The sequence below is a fragment of the Colius striatus genome, chromosome 4, assembly GCF_028858725.1.
Source record: "Colius striatus isolate bColStr4 chromosome 4, bColStr4.1.hap1, whole genome shotgun sequence".
NCBI lineage: Eukaryota > Metazoa > Chordata > Aves > Coliiformes > Coliidae > Colius > Colius striatus.
In genome coordinates, this window is record NC_084762.1 from 82,518,493 (window position 1) to 82,541,113 (window position 22,621).

The 22,621-nt window shown below is 40.7% G+C and overlaps 1 protein-coding gene across 1 annotated transcript in view; it reads right to left on the reverse strand.

The window, feature by feature from the left end:
- Positions 1–21,384, reverse strand: part of EIF3H (eukaryotic translation initiation factor 3 subunit H) — an 87,844-nt gene extending 66,460 nt beyond the window's left edge. Inside the window, exon 1 of the mRNA XM_061995322.1 lies at positions 21,238–21,384. Within this exon, the coding sequence (XP_061851306.1) occupies positions 21,238–21,357 (120 nt within the window). The 5' untranslated portion in view covers positions 21,358–21,384. The remainder of the gene's footprint in view (positions 1–21,237) is intronic.
- Between the last annotated feature and the right edge of the window lie 1,237 nt (positions 21,385–22,621).

Below are 22,621 nucleotides of genomic sequence, written 5' to 3' on the forward strand. Positions count from 1 at the left end.
TTTGCCATAAGCTCTGTCTTCCAGTCAAGGAATCCATAACTAACCAGGCAGATTACAGCACAGCATGCTCTCTGCCCGCTATACAACTATTCTCAACATCTTTACAATCTTGTAAGCTTCAACTTTTCCAGTATTTTGCTCCTTATTTGCTCGAGTTTTCTATGCACACTGACTGTCCCTGTTACTGTGACTGCTGTTTGGCTGTTTGATTCCATTCCAGGAGCATTTGTGGCACAAAACCAATTTTATTGCAGTACTTCTGTTGATAACTGCTCATCAAAGAATGCAGAGACAAACAAAATGAGCATGGGTTGTCACAAAGTATCAATGATTTTTCAGGGAGATAAAACTAGGAGTTCAAAACTCTTAAATACTAACCAAATACCACAACACACAAAAAAGGTTTTTGCACAAGTCTGCAGTTTTAAATCTCCAGACTGAAGACCACAGTAGATATTATCTGGGGAGATACAGACCCCAATTTAGGACTACCTGAAAGCTTCTTTTCTAACACAGTCTGAGAAAGGTAGCAGAGAAGGTCATGAACTCACTACTCTATACTTCACACTTCTTAGCAAGCTGCAGAAGTTCAGGTTTATGACTGTACTGGAAAACCCATTAGCTACTAAAATCATTTATAAAAAGATAAATGAACAAGTCTGAGAAGCACATCCAGTGACAAATTATTCTTGGTTTTGCTTTATTCTTGGTTTTTGAGAGTTTTATTTAGCACTCAAGACATAAGTCTTTAGTATAGCAAGCTCTTAAACTTGGATTGAAAAACCTTCCATCAAAATGCTACCATGTGATAAAGATGGAAACATGCACAGAAACTTGTGTTTCAGTACTAAAAACAGACTTTTAAATGTAAAGTAGAACTACTTCTCTAGATGATCAGTTTCAAATGTTAAAAATGTCATTTTCATTTTTGTTAGTGTAGATACAGCAGGAAAAGAAGATCACTACACAAATGACAATGCCACAGCATTTCTGCATCTAAATGCAAAAGCTAATACTTCACAGTAAGTAAATCACACCCTCCAAACAAATGAACACTAGCTTGTATCTAGACCTTTCCCAAAATAGATGTTATACTTATGAAACACCAGAACAGAATCAGAATAGTTTCACTGGTCTGAAAATCTGTGTTAATGTGAATAATGCAAGTAACACAACACACCAACACAAATCAGGTTTTCCAGATAACAAACAAAAAAAGTCCCGAAGAAATCTAAATGAACACCAGCATATCCCATCTTTCATCCAATGCCAATTCACTTTCCAAACACTATTTACAATTCCCATCCACTTACTAATCTAATAACAGATATTGCCTCTTTGTAAAAACTACAGTTGTAAAAACTACAGTTGTTTTTACATACCCTTAGACCCTTCGCTGCTATAACATTGCTATGTGAAATTAACAGTAATCAAGCCACATTTCAGCTGTACTCTTATTTAAGTAATACAGCTGGATAACCAGGAAAAAGCTATGTACTCAAGTAGAAAATGTAAGTATGACTTCCTGGTCAAAAAACCCCAGATTTTAAATTGTGATACCTCTGAACACACAAGTCAATAACCATATACAGCTTGAGTTAGTAAATACAATTAGTATAGAAGAAATATACAAGTACACAAAGACTCTTTAGAAAAGGATACACAAATAACTCCCAAATAAATCCCAAGACTCCCTCAGCCTTGCAAATCTGATGTTCAAAATACCAAAGCAGTATCAGCACTCAGAGTAGCTATTTTTAAAATTTTAATGGCTATTAAGTCCTCAACACAAAAAAAAAATTCCACTTCAACAGTACTTTTAATCTTCAGATCTTCAAAGCACTGCTCAAACATTAAGAATGAAGTCATACTACAAAAAATAGAACCATTCTGAAAGTATTAAAATTTCAAAGATACATACTTTAGCTGTAGGAGTGGAGTATGATGACAAATTTTAACTTTGGCCACATTGCAGTTGTTAATTTCCACAGTTTACAAACTCTCCTGAAAGAAATACCTATAACATGAAACATCAGCTGAAATATCATAAGCCTTTCAGAGGTCCTGAGAAAATTCTGCTGCAGTGACATGAATATGCCAAGATACACAGTTCTCTACGTCTCTAAAGAGAAACAACAGCAAATCAAAGCATCTACGATTAATTTATGATTGTGATCCAGAGAGCTGAGTCACCACATAGAAACCAGTACCTGTGCTGTGTCTTACAGATGTGGTAACAAAGAGAGAGCTTCTGTTAGGTCACTGGATACATGATGTAACAAGCCAACTTACAGTCTTAATTCAAGTACTTAAATCTCTTCAAATACTTAACATTTTTTCCCCACCCAAGAAAGTTTTGTCAGCACAACCACTGGCATGGATTGCCAGCATCTAGGGAGAGGATGAGATGAGAGTGTAAGCAACATAGTGTTCCGAAGCTGTTTTAAAACCAACTGCAACTGACACGGGCATCAAATGAGGAACATGCCATGACACTCACATCCTCTCAATATTTAACACTAGTGAAACTCTGATGGATATTTAGCTTGGCAAAAGAGTCTTGAAAGCTATTACCACTAATAGTGTCTGATATGTTTGGAATACATCTGTATCACATACAGAGCTTTTTCCATATGACTTCTTAAAACTCAAACCATGAACTTCTAAGCATTACAGCGTGAGCAATTTTACTTATAGCAGTGGCAATATTCAAAGGAGAATTGTTAATGTAGTTTTCTAAATGGATAAATCTCAACTATCATTACTAATGGATAAATCTCAACTATCATTACTAACAATGACTCATGCAATTGAGTTTCAATTGTGCTAAACCTACCCGACAAACATAAGAGGATATATGCTACCTTTGGAAAAAAATTAGGTCATCTGTTTAATAATACGAAATTAAGACACATCAAATTTTACATATCAAATTTTATACTAATTTCCTAGCTGTGCATGCTTCCTGAGATCACAGTAGACCAAAAGAAATTTTACAACCTGTATTGTGCTGAAATATAGTTAGTTAGCTACACAAAAATGAAATTCAAATAAACAATTCCAAAGTCCTCAGATAAGCACAGAATGTTTTTCACAGAATCACAGAATGGTAGGGGCTGGAAAGGACCTCTAAAGACCATCTTCCCTGCTCAAGCAAGTCCGGCCTAGATCAGGTTACATGGGAACATGTCCAGGCAGGTTTTGAAAACCTCCAGAGACTTCCATTCTCCAGTCTATCATACTATCCTCCAGGGATTGGGCTTCCTGAGGGCCAGCCTTGGCAGTGAAAACTGAGGCAAAGAAGGCATTCGGTAGCTCTGCCTTCTCTGCATCCTCTGTTACTAGGACATCCTCTTTGTTTTTCAGCAGGTTCACATTCTCCTTAATCTTCTTTTGCTGCTGATGTATTTGAAAAAGCCCTTCTTGTTTACCTTTACTTCCTTTGCCAGGTTTAATTCCAAAAGGGCTGTGGCCTTTCTGGTTTTGTCCCTGCATACTCTGGCAATGTTACTATACCCTTCTCAAGCAACCAGGCTTTTTTTTCCACCTTGCACACATTTCTTTCATCTCCTTAAGTAGATCCAGTAGTTCTTTTTTAACTATGTAAGCCTCTTGCCTCCTTTTCCTGATTTTGTGCTCAGGGGGACACATCGATCTTGGTCTTGGTGGAAGTGGTGCTTGAAGACAGACCAGCTCTCTTGGGTACTCCTACCATCAAGAATCCTGTCCCATCAGATTCTTCCAAGCAGGTCTTTGAAGAGGCTAAAGTCAGCTCGCCTGAAGTCCAGGGTCACAACTCGGCTTGGTGTCACTTGCAGTCACTGCAGCCAAGGTTGTCTCCAGCCATCACATTCCCAACTGGACCTTCTTTATTTTTAAGTACAAGGTCCAGCAGCAAGCCTCTCCTTATTGGCTTCTCAGCCACCTGTGACAGGAAGTTGTCATCAACATTCTGTAGGAACCTCCTGGACTCTGTGTGCTTGGCTTTGCCAGTCAATATCAGAGTGAAGTTCCCCATAAGGACTAGGGATTGTGATTTTGAGGCAGCTCTCAGCTGTTTGTAGAAGGCCTCATCCACTTCCTGATCAGGTGGCCTGCAGTGAACTCCCACTGCAGTATCACTCACACTACCCTGCCCCTTCACTCTCACCCATAAGCACACAAGCTGCCCCTCATCCCCACCCAGACAGAGCTCACTCCAATTTGCTCTCTTTTAAACAAAGGCTTGGCGAAATTTAAAAAAGGAAAAAAAAAAGGAGCAAAAACTAGAGCAAGATATAGTGAAACATGGGCAATGTTAGCATTTTTTAATAGTTTCACATCAGGTTTTTACAGACTAAAGATAACTGCTTATCCTATACTTACAAAACACAAGTTCTGGAAGCTGACCAAGCTAAAACTGGCCTTGTGCTGATTTGTCTCCTGGCTACAGCACCACTCGTTAAGACACTAACAGAGTCTCTGAACTTTCCTGCCATGACAAAAGGAATTCTGAAGTAAAGATACCACTGCAACAGTTAAGAGTAAGAAAATGTATGTCTAATACACATAACGCTCTCCTCCAGATTATTAGAGAGACAGATGTTTACAGGCACACATAAATTCCAACTTAATCAGTGCAGTCCACAGAAAAATGTCCTGGAAAGCACTGTCTGACAGATGAAGTGCCAAAAACACAAAAACAACAGGTTGATACCCTAGTCTTTTAGCTGTTCGAAGTGAAGCTTCATGGCCAAGACTGCCATCATATAAAGTTGTGGCACAAGGTGAATTGAAGATTAGAGGTGAAATTGGATTTTCCACGTTATACTAATCTTGAGAAATATAACAATTTCTACTGACAAGCAAACACTGAGTTCACTTAAATGCATATTCTAGCTTATCAGGAGATATTTTTTAATTTTTCTAGATTGTCCTTTTCAACAGTGATTATTTTTTTCTGAGTATTCCTGACATGATTGATGTCTAAACAGTTATTCTTTTCTTCTCATGCTTAACTTTGGAATAAAAGCTATTAAAACTATTAGACTATTTTTATCTCAGAGGAATTAAAACAAAAATAATCCACAAAAAACAATGCCACAACACAATGTTTTCCACAAAGCACTTCAACATCTCAAAGTAATTGTTTTGACAGATCTCTTCAATCCTAACTATGACTGATGGCCAATAAAGGTATTTTAATTCTCTGACAAGTAATCAGAAAGATACTGAAACCAAGGTAACTTTAAAAAAAATGTTGATTCTGAACAGCAAGTTCAGAAATAACAATTTTTTGCCCTCACTGTTCTGTCTAGCAAGTATAATAGTCATCCTTTGAACAGAAGACCTCAAACTCTCTGCAATATTTTACCTTTATCTTAACTGGGTAGAGCCTTAACATAGATATTTATAATGCCTTTGAAAATACAGTTCTTGGGTTACTAAGCTTACATTTTTTGTCACTCAACAGATAATAAATACCAGATGTTAAAAATCTTATTTCTCAACTTGACAGAAATTTGGGGCGTAAAAACGATATTTTGGAGGTATTACAGAATTACACATGTGCAGGGGTTGTTCTTCATTATGTGAGACGGGAGTGACCAGACACCAATATGATGTGCATCCACTCCAAATTTATTGTCACATAATCATCACATATACCTTTTCCAAATGCTGTATACGTGCTACAATTCATGACAATTAGTTAATACTAAGGATCACACGCTATGCATAAGGCCTCAAAGTTTCATTTCTCTAACAACTTAAGACACCAACATCATTGTGTCAAAACACCATCCTTATTGTACTTAAAACATCAACCTTATTGTGCTTAAAATATCACTCCATCTATTTGACCTTCAGTTAGTTTTCTCTCACACTAGACTAAAGTTATGCTTACCTTACATTTTACTTAACTTTACACTATTGTTAGTTACATATATTGCAATTTGTTAGTCACGTACATGCGATCACACAATGCTTAATTGAATGCTCTATTCCATCTTCTAACAATGCTTAATTGAATGCCCTATCCTGTCTTCTTGTTTTGACCTTGTCTCTGTTAGTCTGTAGTTTTGGTTTTTCCTCCCTGCTCAAGCTTGCTGTCACAAAGGCATTCTTTTCTTTTCTTTTTCTGCTGTTGAAGACAATTCAAAGATGAACTGCTAACTTTCTCCATCTTTGTCTAACTCCATAACGTTCATTATAGCCCAGGCCCCAACACACATGACATTTCATCCCATCTCAATCAGGTATAAATATCAAAATGCCTTCTTGACATGAGTGGAAGTTTCCTAGAGCTGAGTCTGAATTCAACCATTGTGAACAATGCATACTGATCTGAGATGGTCCTCAAAAGCAGGGAGGATCTGCTTGTAAATACATATATTTTCACACATAAATTATAAATCATAGGATTCTGTTGGTTTAGACTCATGCAGCTCCTCAGTACCAAATGACTTTGGAAATTCGTGTTAAATTGAAGAGAAAATATTACATCTTGAACTGTAGGGCTTTGGGGGGTAGAGAATGTTATATACCTCTGTACTACTTAAATACAATTGAGGATTAGGAATCATGTGAAAAGCATCCAATGCTTTTTGTTCCCTGTGCAACTTGTTACATCAGTTGGCACATATCACCTGTTTGTTTGTAAACCTTAAGATTTGAGATTATTTAACTACAAGATGGATCATATTGCCTTCAAAAAGGAGTGCAGCTCCACAGTATGTACATTAGGCTGAAGAAAACTACCCAAATTATAACAAATTATTGATATAACATCAGCATTTGCTGTCACTTTTCCCTGGTTTAGGAACCATATCACACTGTAACTATAGGAACCTGGATAGTTTTCTGTATTACTTCCTGCCTCACAAAACGCTTACAGACATCTAACTCAACACTTTCCAGTGGTTTGCTTTTTTTTTTTCCACAACAGGACAAAGAAGGTGATAATATCTATACATAACAATTAGTCAGACATAAGCTTGCTACTTTATCTTAGTAAGCAGCTGATTCAAAGCAAAACCTAAAGTCAGTAACAGGCCAAGAAGCATTTTTACTACTCCTTCCTGAACATTAACTGGTTATATGTACTTTTTAGAGCATGGCTGTAAAAGCTATGTCTTGCTTACTCTGAAGCAAAAAACAGACTTTCAGTTAACTTTCCACTTTCTGAAACTGTGACAGTTATATTTATCTCAGCAACTTGCTCAATGCAAACTGAACACAAAGCTTCAACTACCACCAGGGAAATGCCCCCTAAACAGTGACTTCAAAGGCCAGTCAGTCTCACCTCCATCCCTGGAAAGGTGATGGAACAACTTATCCTGAATGTTACCACTGAAGGAAAAGATGGTTATCAGAGGGAGTCAACATGGCTTCACCAAGGGGAAATCCTGTTTGACCAACCTGATATCCTTCTAGGAGTGCATAACCGGCTGGCTAGATGACGGGAGAGCAGTGGATGTCATCTACCTTGACTTCAGCAAGGCTTTTGACACTGTCTCCCATAACATCCTCATCAGAAAGCTCAGGCAGTATGGCTTGGATGAGTGGGCAGTGAGGTGGATCGAGAGCTGGCTGAATGACAGATCCCAGAGGGTGGCACAGAATCGAGTTGGAAGCCTGTGGCCAGTGGAGTTCCACAGGGATCCGTTCTGGGGCCAGTCTTGTTCAAGATCCTCATCAACGACCTGGATTAGCGGACAGAGTGTACCCTCAGAAAGTTCACTGATGACACCAAACTGGGAGGACTGGCTGATTCTCCAGAAGGCTGTACTGCCATTCAGCAGGATCTTGACTGGCATGAGAGTTGGGCAGGTACAAGGAGATGAGGTACAAGGACAAGTGCAGAGTCCTGCCCCTGGGAAGGGACAACCCCCTGCACCAGTACAGGCTGGGGACTGACCTGCTGGAGAGCAGCTCTGCAGAGAGAGACCTGGAAGTCCTGATTGACAGTAAGCTAAATATCAGCCAGCAATGTGCCCTCGTGGCCAAGAAGGCCAATGGCATCCTGGGATGTATCAAGAAGAGTGTGGGCAGCAGGTCAAGGGAGGTTCTTCTCCCTCTCTACTCTGCCCTGGTCAGGCCTCATCTGGAGTCCTGTGTCCAGTTCCGGGCTCCTCAGCTCAAGAGGGACAGGGAAGTGCTGGAAAAAGTCCAGCACAGGCCCACCAAGATGATCAGGGGACTGGAACATCTTCCTTATGAGGAAAGGCTGCAGGAACTGGGCCTGTCTCTGGAGGAGACTGAGGGGAGATCTTATTAACATTTATAAATATCTAAAGGGTGGGTGTCAGGAGGTTGGGGCATCCCTTTTTTCTATTGTAGCTAGCAACAGGACAAGGGGTAATGGGATGAAGCTGGAACACAAAAAGTTCCATTTAAATACGAAAAACCCCTTTTTTCCTGTGAGGGTGACGAAGCAGTGGCACAGGCTGCCCAGAGGGGTTGTGGAGTCTCCTTCCTTGGAGGTCTTCAAGACCTGCCTGAACATGTTCCTATATGACCTGATCTAGGTGAACCTGCTTCTGCAGGGGAGTTGGATTAGATGATCTCTAAAGGTCCCTTCCAACCCCTACCATTCTATGATTCTATGATCTGCTCTTTCAGTTGTTTTGTCATTTCTTCAAAATTGATTCAAGAGCTCCAGTATTTCCCTTCAAGTAAGAGAGAAACTGAGTCTAAAAAGAACAAGGCCTTCCCCTACAGCAATTCAGTCTGCCTGCACCTTCAGTAGTCCCAGTGTTACAGCTAAGATGGTTACACAGTGCAAGTCCAGGCTCACCATGGACACTGCCAGGTGATCGATACACTGTATTGCCTGTAAGCACACCCAGATGCTGCACACATGGGTTAGCTACTCACTCATGCTGTTATTACTAGGACACCTCAAAAACTGTAGGAATCTTAAAAGAAACAAAAACAAACAAACAAAAAAAAACAAGGTATATTCAAAACAAAACAGCTATTCCAAATTACAAAAATCACTGATTTTATATAAAACAAGACACAGAACACAAAGCAAATAGAGAACTAAAACTAGTATATATCTGGAATATTAAATGAAAAAGAATTGGCTCCCAACACAAATAGTTAGGTGGAACTCAGCATGAAGAACTGAAATAGTACAGACACTAAGCCTATGTCTGTACAAATACAACATTAGAAGGGGAGATTACTGGGTTTCTGTTAGAGGCCTGTTGGTTTTTCATAGGCTGTGGTTTTCCTTGACTCTGTTAGGAACTTACATTAATCAGCTAATGTCTTGTATGTACCATGAATCATCTGTTTAAGTCATTTATTTACTCACATACAAGTGAGTTGCTTGTTCTTGCAAAGAGAAGTTGAACATAAACTGCGGTACACCAAAGGAAAAAGTCACTAAACAGAGGAGAAAAACAAAGTTTATTAAAATATAGAAACATGGAAAAATACCAAACATCAAATGTTAATCAAAGTGTGTTTTACCAAAGAGACCAATCTCTTCCTGACTTTTGTCCCATTACATTTTCACTTGTTTTTTTCAGAGTGCACAACAGTTCATCTTAACTATCTCCATGGTTCTTTGCAAGCCATTAGCACACTTTAAATATTGTCTCAGTCTAAGTAAAAATGCACCATCACATTTGTACATTCTCCACTGCCCTGTTCACACACTAGTATAATGTATTTCTCCACAATACAAAGTTTCATAACACATTTCACAGTACATGGATTCATGCTCATTCCCATGGAAACCATGAGGGCCACAAGCGCTGCAGAATCACTTCCTTGTAGAAACATTTCTGTAAGGCAGCCCCAGGACTTCAATCGTGCAAGCAGCATGGCATTAGATGTTATTAGCACATGATTAGCAGGCAGTGATAAGGCTGAAATAAGATTAACGTCCAAAATTCTGCTAGTAACAAGTGGGATGGAGTGTTTCCCCTGGACTGCTTAGTGTATTATTTCTCCTATCTCACAAATCTCATTGAACTCCAACCTTTTGAAAACTTTCACTACTTCAAGCAAGTTTTTAAAATTGACAATATAATTTAGACATGATTTTTAATGAATTCAATACCTAACCATCATTTCAAGAATGAAAGCTGATGAATATACTCCTTTAGAGTACAACATATGGAAATCAGATAGAAGTAATAAAGGCAGGCACAGTTTCAACACTTTCTTGATACACCAGAGCTTTACACTTTCAACATACAGTATGTTCCGTGTATTAGTGAATCACTGTTGTTCAAATATTCACAATGCTCATTGGACTAGTAGTCTATTTGCAAGTAAAAGGTTTTCTCTTCAGTATCAACTTCTAGTAGCTCCCTAAAATAATATTTAAAGATGACAGGCAAAAGTAGCAGTAGCAAATTTTATTATGAGCCTATTTTTTTTAATTGGACTGTGCCAAACAATTATCATGTTGAAGCTGAAGAAAAACTGCAAGACAGTTACCATTACCTATCTGAACCTCAAAAATTAGCAAAATAAGGCAGATCTAGATGGGGAGGAGGGAGCAGTGGCTGAAACTACTAAACTTTTTCAAAAACCCTGCACAACAGAACTGGAATACATATATATCGTTTAAGGGTGTGTCTTAAAAATCATGACTTCCATATGTATTCAACAGATGTTTCCAAGTAAGCAGTAAAATCCCTACTGGACATGACTTCCATGTCATTTTAATAATTTATAACCTTTTGTGCAACAATTTTTTCCATATTCAAGCACTTAACCAAGCATTTGTCAGAAAAGATGTGTGCTAAGGGGCTGCAATAGACAGATCCTCCTAGTAACAGGTAGTGCAATCCAGAGAACTGAGTCTGAACCGAGCTTCAGTTTTCCTGCTGACTTAAAATATAACATTGAGGAAAAAACACAAAAGACAGTTACTGCTGGTAAGCTTCAGCTTCCTCATCCTTCAAACAGAGATAAGACTTGCCTTTGTATCATCATCTGAACTTGGCCATGTGAAAACCACTTCCAGAAGAGTTCCATTTTTAAGAACAGCTACTGTGACAGATTAAAAACAACCATTCTCATTTTATCACTGCGAGCGCCAATGGACAAGGTAGTATAGCTTTCAGATTGTTCCCAAAAAGTGGTATGATAGCTGCAGTAAACACCCAATATGTCATCTAAAGTTCAAAAGTTTTTAAAACCAGGAGGATTTTTATATTGATAATAATGTAGCAGTATAAAATAAGAGAGTGAGGTAGTGGTTTAGCCTGGGCCAGGTTTCGGTAGCAGGGGGGCTACAGGGGTGGCCTCTTTAAACAAATTGCTGCCAGAAGCTTCCCCTGTAGATGATAGGGCCAGTGCCCAGTCAATTCTAAGATAGACCCCGCATATGATGAAGGCCTGGCCAATTAGTGACTGAGGTAATGACTCTATGATTAAAATATTTGAGAAGGGAAAGAAGTTGTTGCACAGTTGCTAAACTGCAGCAGCAACAAGGTGTGAGAATGTGAAAACATCTCTCAGACACCAAGGTCAGTGGAGAAGGATGGGGAGGAGGGTGCTTAGGCCCTGGAAGAAAGACACCCTTTTGCCCTGTGGTGCAGCCCATGGTGAGGCAGCTGGGCCCCTGCAGTCCATGGAGGCCATCGGGGAACAGATTCACTCACAGCCCATGCAGGAGCCCACAGCAGAGCAGGTAGATGCCTGAAGGAGGCTGTGATTCTGGAGGAAGCTCACCCTGGAGCAAGTTCCTGGCAGGACCTGGGAGCCTGTGGGGCGAGAGGAGCCCACGCCAAAGTAGGTTTGCTGTTAGACCTCATGATCACACTGGAGCAATCAATACCTGAAGGACTGTTCTCCCCATGGATGACCCTTGTTGGGGCAGGGTGTGAAGAGCTGCCCCTATGGGAGGCCCCATGCTGGAGCAGTTTGTGAAAAATTGTAGCCCATGGGAAAGATTCACGTTGGAGAAGTTCACGAGGGACTGTCTCCCATGAGGAAGGACCCCACACTGTAGCAGTGGGAAGTGTGAGGAGGCCTCTCCCTGAGAAGCAGCAGCAAAATCCATCTGTAATGAGCTGACTACACCCCATCCCCTGTGCCACTAGAGGGGAAGGAAGGAGAGTCCTTGGAAGAGGGAGGGGTGGGAGGAGGTGTTTTAAGATTTGAGTTTTTTTAATTTCTCACTTCCTTGCAGTAATTGTTGAGTGATCTCCCTGTCCTTATCTCGACACAGAAACCTCTCATTATATTTCTCTCTCCACTGTCCAGTTTAGGAGGGGGAATGATAGAACAACTTGGTGGCCATTTGGCACCCAGCCAGGGCTAAACCACCACAAGACCTAAGTGCTCAAAACTCAGCTCTATCTTAACAAAGAATTTCGACAATGAGATTGTCTGTTTTCCTAAGATGCACATTAAGAAAACACAAATATTTACATGAAGAGACTCACACATCCACATGAGACTCTGAACACCAAATGAGTGCAACACTCACTTAACATGATTAGGTCTGTATACTGCATATTGCATTGACATTGGGCTCCGTGGAATGGGAAGGATACCTAGCAAATGGCCTGCAAAGCAAGCTACAATGTTTAAGTAGAACAAAGGCAGAGACTGACAAGCCTTATATGCTCAAACCTACACTCTAACCCTCATTTTTCATAAAAGATCATATATTTCTAAAAGATACTTAGCCTATTGCATGCATACAGCAAACTTCAGGGGCATCTTCAGACTCTAGGGGGTAGACAAGCATTTCTATTAACTTTAAAAATTAAATTAATCCAAATTAAATAAATAAAATTATTATCTGAAACAAGGATCCACATACAAGTCATTCTAGACTATTCCCAGGCTTATTCCTAAATAACCTTAGGTATGTCTGTTATAAAACACATTATCAAAGTTAAATAATTTTGTCTTTGTTTTGCACCCAATTTTTGATTACTGAATAATCTTACAAAACACTAACAAATACTTACTATATGAGTCTGAAATGTTCCAATTCATTACATTAACAGTGTATTTACTTTCCATTAAGAGGATACCATTATGTTACGTGGTAACATAAATCGAAAAGCTAGGCACTGCGGTCATATCTCTGCAATCTAAACATCACCTGAAGATTAAAAGAACAGCAAGTTAAAAACTGTGTCATCACAGAGAAGGTATTCTGAGCATGTGTGTAACTATGGAAAAATAACACACAAAGTATTCATAATAAAAAAACATCTCTAGCAAAGACAGATAATTAAAAAAAAAACACTATAGCAATAGTAAGTTGAAAATACATTCTCTTTTTCAAAGACAAGAAAAACACAAAATACTTGTTCCTCTTCTTATAAGGCCTCTCATAAGGTCTCTAAGACTTATTTAAAAGGTGGAAGAAAAAGTACTAAGACATAATAAAGCATAAAAAATGTTCATTTTATACATACCACAAAGGGCTTTCTAAATCTGAACCTGCTGTTTTTCTGCTCCTGTCTCCTGTACCCTGTACACTTCTCTCCATTACACCATGCTGCATGTCAGCTGAAAAGCCTAATTTTGTTACAATAAATTGAAAATTGATGTTTTGGTGTGTACCAGGACATACTGCCCTGTCTCAGCAACAAAGCCAGCAATTCTCACCTTCCCATTTATAGATACCAAAGTCAAAATTAACATCTAAATAAGACACAAAGATAATGCTTATTATCTTGTTGGTTTCTGATGTAACATTTCAATTGCTAAAGTGTAGCACGTTACTCAAAAGAGTATAAATACTCTTCTCCTTGGTATTAACAAAGCCCAAAGGGTATTGTAAGAGCACAATTTACTGTTTTCAACAGCTACAAATATATAATTACAAGGCAAGAGACTTGTTTGATATGCACGTAACAGGAATGAAAAGTAATGAGAAATGTAACTGTTAACGACAGCAGTGTAGAGGGCAACACATTATTTCTCCTCGCACTGCAGAAAAAAAAGTTGTTTTGAAATAATATTTTTCCCTTCAAATCTTGAAGCATAACACTGCTCAACACATTTAAGCCACCTCCACATTTAGATTAACTCCTTTTGTCAGCACACTAGTTTCATGGTATGAAGTGATACCAGATGTTCTAGTTCCAAATGCCTCACTAGAGTATACTTACCATGACACTTAGTAGATGCTGAGTGCACCAGTGCAGTCCTATAAATCATTTACTGTTTGTGCTCAGTTAGCAAGTATACTTGCTATCCATTGACAAAACACACTGAAATTTTCACCACAATGTGGGTGCTTTACTCATTTCAGGTTAAGAAGTCTTCATTAAGCCTGAATTTAAAGGAATTTCTTGCCCTTTCAACTTGCTACTACACATCAGTGCTTTCTCTCCTAAATATAAGCACAGATTGTATGTCAGAAGTTCCCCTCTGGGTTAGATTCATGCAGCTCAGTGTACCTGAAGATTAATAGAAAGTATATGCATACTACCCAACTAATACAAAACACTTTTGTCTTCTCCATGGTTCAGGGTATCCATGAACACATCAGGGTAGAATGCAATTCACACACTAACTCTCAGCATCAGCATAATCTGATCTAAATTTTAAGGGAAACAGGCCAAGGAAACTCAAAGAGATTACTTAAACTCAAAGAGATTAAATTTCAACTTAAATTTCTATTTGAAGTCCTTTGGTGGACACACACAACACATTACAGCCAGAAGGATGTTGTATCCTAAAATTCTATTCTACAGCTCTGAAATACCAAGGAACTGTACAGAGAACAGGAGGCAGAACACACAGTCTGGGCATTTTTACAAAGTCTTCAAAAAGGGTAAAGGAGAAGGGAAGGAACCACAAGAAAAGCTAGGCAAAGCACAGATCTTCCCAACTTAAGAAATGTCAAGTGTTTGTAGCCGGTTCCATACAATCTTTACTGGTATTAGCAATTACTCAAACTCTACTGAAATTGATTACTGTATTTCCAAGAGTATTTCCAAGCTGTCATCTAAAACAGTGCTTAAACATTTGCAAGATGATTCTCCAAAACTTATTTTCTGCAAACATGATACCTTATTTCACCTATCATTAAACATATCATATTAAACACGATGCATCCTGGGATGCATCAAGAAGAGTGCGGTCAGTAGGTCAAGGGAGCTTCTGCTTCCCCTCTACTCTGCCCTGGTGATGTCTCATCTGGAGTATTGTGTCCAGTTCTGGGCTCCCCAGCTCTAGAGGGACAGAGAACTTCTGGAGAGAGAGTCCAGTGCAGGGCCACCAAGACGATCAGATTGGAACAACTTCCTTATGAGGAGAGGCTGTAGGAATTGGGGCTGTTTAGTCTGGAGAAGTGGAGACTGAAGGGGGAATCTCATTACAATTTACGAATATCTAAATGGTGGGTGTCAGGAGGGTTCTCTGTTGTCTCAAGGGACGGGACAAGGGGTGATGGAAAGAAGCTGAAACACAAAATGTTCCATTTAAACACAAGGGAAAACTACTTTCCTTTTCAGGTGAGGGAGCCTTGGCACAGGCTGCCCAGGTAGGGTGTGGAGTCTCCTTCTCTGGAGGTTTTCAAAACCTGCCTGGACACATTCCTCAGTGACCTGATCTAGGTGAACCTGCTCCTGCAGGAGGGATGGACTAGATGATCTCTAAAGGCCCCTTCCAACCCCTACCACTCAAAGATTCTATGATATCATCCCAAAAGGCTCCTTAGCCAAGAAGCTACCTAGGTGCTCCCCAATAACAGCTGTGGATACAATCTTATTGATCATACATTTTTAGAATAATAACGGCCAATAGGAAAACAAGGCATAAACAATTTAAATGCCACAACTATGAGTAGAGCAACTACTGAAAAGAAATTCAATAATGTTTGGGTGTTTTTAAAAAGGCACACTCACATGGGTTTTTTTATGTTAAAAAAAAAATAATTCAAAACCCCTCCACACAGCACAGATGAGAATACAAACCATTAGGCACACTACCCCATCACCAAATCAGAGACGATTAAGCTTAAAGTGATCTTTGATTCAATCATACTTTCTTGTGACTTTTCTGAAGATAAACTTGATTAATAAAACCCACTTATTTAGCCTAGCAGCCAGTCCACTCACCTTGCTAAAAGATCCTCATCTCCTAGCCCACAGCTGTTATTTTCCCAGAAGAATTTTTCCATATATCCATTATCCACATGTCCGTGGTCAGACATGACCCACAATCCACTACCATGGAATAACTCTGGTTTTGAATACTGTTTGAATTTCTGTATTACACAAGCTTTCATGCTTATCTTAGAAAACTGTTGCTCATCTTGCCTGATCTTATGTCTCCAAGACATACACCAATTCATCTCTGCTGTCACTTCTTATTTTGCCTGAAATCACTACTAAAACTGGGAGATCTGTTGAAATATGTCAAGGAACTTGGCAAGTGCATTTTTAGATACTTCAGTAAGGTCAGAAGTTTCACTAAAAAGCATTCTAGGAAAGTCTCCAAGCTTTGATGGAAACTCAGAATTAGGACTTCATCATTTCCTGCTACACCTAACAACGGACAATTTATAAAATAGAACAATTTATGTTGGAAGAGACCTCTAAGATCATCACATCTGACCATTAACCTAGCTCTGCCATGCCACCACTAAGCCATCTTCCTAAGCACTTCATCTATATGTCTTTTTAGATATCTGCAGTGATAGTGACTCCACTACTTTCCAGGGCATCTTGTTTCAATGCTTGACAGCCCTTTCAGTGAAGAAATTTTTCTCAATATCCAATTGAAACCTCCCATGGCACAACTTGAGGTAATTTTGTCTTGTCCTGTCACTTTTCACTTGGAAGAAGAGACCAACATCCACCTCAGTACAATGTCCTCTCAGGTAGTTGTAAGAGTGAAAGTCTCTCCACCTCCTGTTCTCCAGGCTAAACACTCCCAGCTCCCTCAGACGCTCCTTGTCAGACTTGTGCTTAAGACCAGCTTCAATGTCCATCTCTGGACACTCTTCAGCACCTCAGTGTCCTTTTTGTAGTGAAGGGTTCAAAACTGAACACAGCACTCAAAGTGCAGCCTCACCAGCTGTACAGGGGGACAATGACTTCCTTGGTCCTGCTGGTCACAGTATTTCTGATACAAGCCTGAATGACATTGATCCCCTTGGCCAACTGGGAACACTGCTGGCTCATATTCAGTCAGCTATCAACCAAAACCCCCAGCTCCTTTTCTTCCAGGCAGCTTTCCAGCCAGTCTGCCTCAAGTCTGTAGTGTTGCACGGGGTTGCAGTGACTTGCAAGACCCAAAATGGCCTTGTTGAACCTCATACAATTGGCCTCAACCCACCTGTTCAGGTCCCTCTGAAGAGTCTTCCTGCCCTCAAGCAGATCTACACACCCACTCAACTTGGTGTCATCTGCAATTTACTGAGGGTGCAGACAATCACTTCATCTAGACCACTGGTAAATGTTTTAAACAGAACAGGCCTGAAAACTGAGCCCTGAAGAATGCCACTGCTCACCAGCCGCCAACTGGATTTAACTCCATTCATCACCACTCTCTGAGCCTGGCCATTCAGACACTTTTCCACAGATCTCAGAATAGACCCATCTAGGTCATGGGCAGCCAGTTTCTCCAGGCAGATGCTGTCAGAAAGGCTTTACTAAAGTTGAGGTAGGAAAAAATCTACAGCCCTTCCCTCATCCACTAAGTGGGTCCCCTTATCCTAAAAGATCAGGTTGGTCAAGCAGGACCTGCCTTTTATAAAGTCATGCTGACTGGGCCTGAACCCTTGGTTGTCCTGTATGTGCCTCACAGTGGCACTCAGGATGATGTGTTCCATAACCTTCCTTGGCACCAAGGTCAAGTTGACAGGCTTGTAGTTCCCAGGATCCTCCTTCTGACCCTTCTTATAGATGGGGGTCACATTTGTCATCCTCCAGTCCTCTGGGACCTCTCCAGTGAGCCAGGACTGCTGGTAGATGATGGAAAGCAGCTTGGCAAGCAGTTCCATTAGCTCCCTCAGCACCTTCGGGTGGATCCCATCCAGCTCCATGGACCTGTGTGTGTCTAAGTGATTTAGCAGGTCACACATCATTTCCCCTTGGATTATGGGGCCTTCATTCTGCCTTCTGTCCAGATGGGTGGGTACCCTGAGAACAACTGGGTTTACTATTAAAGATTGAGTCAAAGAAGGCATTAAGTACCTCAGTCTTTTCCTCATCCTTCATCAGTATGTTTCCCTCACACATCCAGCAAAGGATGAATTTAAAATCTGGAGAGAGTTTCTGGAGGGTTTTTTACCCAGCAACCTCTCATTTCTTGGAAAGACTAGACCATCGACACCGGAAATTGCTTTCATTATAAGTTTTTTTCATTAAGCTTGTAATTGACACATTGCTATAACAATAAAAGCTCTATGCAAAACCTTAAATGCATAGAACGCTTTGTTTGCTGAACCAATACAAGCTGAATCAGGCCATGGACTTCATGGTGGCATAAACCAGTGATACATTAGGACTTTCCATAACATGCCACTAAACTCACGTTATCCCCTACAGCTGTCCTTATTATATAGACTACACATCCCTACTCCCTAGGTAGTTCTACAGTGATTTGTAGAACAAGCACAGGTTGCCAGTACTAATCTTTATTACTAAATAAACCAAAAAGGAGGAAGAGAAATCTCATATTTCTATTCACTGCAGAGTCTAAACAGCAATGTCCACTCAATTCAATAATTCAGAAGACAGTTTCAAAAAGCCAGCACCTCAAAGATGCCTTATTTAACAAACCTCAACATCAATGGCTCTGAACCCACATGCATTCACTGTCTTTTTCTGTGTTGTAAAAGCAACTAGATAGAGTAAATTTTCTTTGATCTTGCAGTCATTCCTTGTATTCCCAAGTTAGATAGAGAATATCACCCACTTTTTCTTATCATGCCTTACAAACCTAATAATTACATTATTAGTTAAGGTTTCCTTGTTAGCTTTTACTCCTGCCATGGTTTTGTTTTTTAACTTACCATTATGTTACTTGAAACAAAGTTGCACTTGCTACAAGTCCAAATTACACCATTACATAATAAGGAATTAAACATATTAAAGTAACTACAGGATGCTCTACTTCTAGCAAATTTTAAGAGGAGGCCAGAAAAATAGGTACTGCTGCATCACTATATACTATGTTTTAAGGTAACATACTGAGATTAAGAACTTTTTCTTTTCATTACTAATATTGTTTTATTCTACTGTTTCTCTGAAATAAAAAGCTTTCTAAAAATACTTTCACATTCTCACATCCTAAGCAGACTGACACGTCTTCTATTTCCCACACACAGACCCAAAAGCAACCTACACTGAATGTCTTTGCTTTCAAAGCAGTCCCATTTGTAAGTATTACTTATGTCATTGTCAAGATATCAGTGTTAGATCATTAACTTTCCTGACACACACCAAAGTGCATCCTTACTTTTGGCACATAACTACCATAGTCATCATCAAGATGACTGACAAAATCTCATTACTTTGTGAGAGCACAGATGAGACATTTAAGTTTGTAAGATATTAGAAATATTTTAGCAGAATTTCAGTAAGACACTCCAAGGACTTGCCATAGGATCCACTTTCTTTATAAAGCAAGCGAATTTATGCCAACACTTGTCTACAGCACAGATGTCGTGGCACTTTGTGAAACACACTGTTAGCATCCTGAGAACATTTTGTGTAAGATCCATTGGGAGACATCTTAAGCAAGTGGAATGGTGAAAGCTTTCAACTCCTTTCAGTAAGTTATTTTCCTCCATACAGACTCCATGCAAGAGGCACCACTGTGCTGTACCAGAAGAATACACAACAATAAGAAAAAGCATAAAGCAAAAAGCAACTGTAGGCATCTCCTAGACTGTCAGAAGCAGACCATCAGGGCCACTCGCAGTTGACTTGCATGAACAGTAGTTCATAAAACAGATTACCTGTCTGATGGAGAACAGTTTTGAAACATCTGTTCTCTTTATTTCATTAAAGCAAGAACAAAAAAAAAAAAAAAAAAAAAAACCAACACCAAACAAAAAAAATCACCAAATCTAACAGTTGTTAAGTCCAAAAATTGATAAAACAGCTTTTACACCAACAGAAACACAAAGGTCACAACCTGTATCCTGTTCTTACTATTTCCTCCTTCACTGTTCTCCCCTCTAACTTGCTAATAAAAAGCCACACACACACACTACTGCCCATCTGGCACTAGTCTGTTTGTAACAGCAGCAGTCTATGGTCAGTTGCTGTAATTTTAGGGCTGCATTTCACGACTGGTCAGTTTTCATCAATCCTTTAAAATGCTTCATGCATCAAAGCCACAGATGCACAAACAGTTAAACAGAATACTGAAGAAATACTCTAACGTTCTTATTTGTAAGAGTCACTATACATAAGTCATTTTCCTTTTCCCAAACATTTACTATACTGTATAACTTCAGGATAATGACTCACTATAAACTGTCAAGAGGGCCTCAAAGTTTGCCTCAAAACTTTGATCTTCCTTCTCCTTACCAGTATACTGATTCCCCTTCACATTTCAGCTGTACAGAGTTCTGGTGACACTTTACAAAGATAACAAAAAAGCAACAAACAATGCTTCTATTTTTTTCACCACTCTGTGTCATTATTTGTGCTACCAACAGCGTGAGGCATCAATTGACACAAAAAGAGGCAGTAGCAAAACAAAGAACCAACTTTAGTAGATGCTCTTTCACTTAAGATCTGCAAGGACTGTCTCTATTGGGATGGCTCTATTGTCTACTAAGTCTTTTCAGCTCAAGGGTTTAGTTCTTATTAAGAAAACAGCAGGTGCTACTGGCCCTAACAGAGAAAGCACAAAACCATATCGGCTAAGTGAAAAACCCACCAGGCTCACCATCTCTTACACCTGTAAGATATAATACCTCAACAGTCTGAGGTACGAAAGGTGGAAATAGAAAATCCAAGCGCCCGGGCTGTGGGGCTGAAGAATGAAAAGAAATACTTATAAGCACTTAATTTCTGCCCCGTCCCGGGCATTGCTTACACTGGGGAGGCAACTGCTCCCCTCCCTAGGAATGAGCCCAGGGGCAGCCCGGCCACCGCTGAGAAAGCTCGGGAGGAGGATGAGACCGCCCCTGCCCCTCGGGCCACCACGGCGATCAGGTCGCGGGAGGGACGCCGGCCTAGGACCGACGCCGGCCCGCAGCCCCGCGGCCCGGCCAGGCCACCCTCGCCGGCAGCCCCACGCGGCCGCCGCGCCCGCCCTTCCGCCAGCGGCGGCCCTGGCCCCTCCGCTCACCAGCCCGTCGATCTGCACTTGCTTGACGGCCGAGTCGCCCGTGGCGGCTGCCTTGCCTTTGCCTTTCGAGGCGCCGAAGCCGCTGCCGGCAGCCCCAGCGCCTTCCTTGCGCGACGCCATCTCGCCCCTCACGCCGGCCGGAAAGAGGAAAGCGAAACACCGGAAGCGCCGGCGAGGCCGCTGCGGCACGCGGAGAAACGGGTCCGGGCGGAAACGCGGCGGGAGGCGGCCGGCCGCGCACGCGCAGTCCCAGTCCGGCCACCCCCGCGGCCCTGCTGCAGCAGCGGCAGGACGGGGCAACCTGCGAGGCGCTGCTGGGAGCGGGGCAGAAGACGGGCCGGAGAGGGGACTCCCCGCTGCTTTCCTCCCGGCCCACCTGTCTGCGCCGCCGGTGCCTCCGGCCGTGGCTGGGGCCTGTGGGCTGGCTCTGCTCATGGGGAGCGATTACACCTGATAAATCAGCGTGACAGTGGGGGAGAAGCACTTCCAAGACATAAGAGATGTGAAAGCTTTGGGGGTTATCTCTTAAAAAGCAGACTGCTTTGTGATGGAAGTCTTCTGTGGTTTTCCTCAGTAGTTTGGGCAACGTTGCCCTTATTTTTTCAATCTGACATTCTTTTTATGTCCTCCTTTTCAAGAATTCATTGTTTTCAGTGCTGAAATCCAAGGTGAATGCCTGTCTTGAGTACGAATAACGAGTCTCCAGTGCACTGAGAGAGGATGCAAAATCTTGACATTGCATAGTTCAGGAGTTTGTTTCTATCAGCTGCTCATGGTCCCAGGAAGGGGTTTAAGTGTTGCATTAAAAGTTAACCTTTGCTTCTGCTTTACTGCTCCTTTTTGGTTGGTTGGTTTTTAGAGAAGTATTTCAAACTGTACCTGTTTTTCTGCAAAATGGAGTGGGCTATGAAAGGTAGACATGCTATACACTCCCAAGCTCTCCAGACACTATGCCAAATAGGTGACTTCATAAAAATTCACTAAGAACCTTTTCAACAATGTAGCTGAGAGGAATGTATTTACCAGCACCAATACAAAGATGTATCCACATTTTCCAGTAGACACACACCCAGCTTCGCCTGTTCCTATAAAATAGCCTTAACATATTCATAAGAATATTCACTACCAGCTGCCTGCATCGGGGCTGAAACAAAGTGAAGCCAAGAACCTAGTATAATAATCATGTCCACCAGGCAAACCTAAATGCTACTGATACCACTGACCAGACAGGGATTGACTAACAAGAGATCTCAATACCCAGCTTACCTAAAAACACCTCACGTTGAATGGCTAAAGTTCAGTGTGATGAATCCCCTCTTAGATTTCCTTTTTAAACCTGCTAAATGGAGATCAAAGGTAAAGTTTAGAACTGAAGCATCACTTA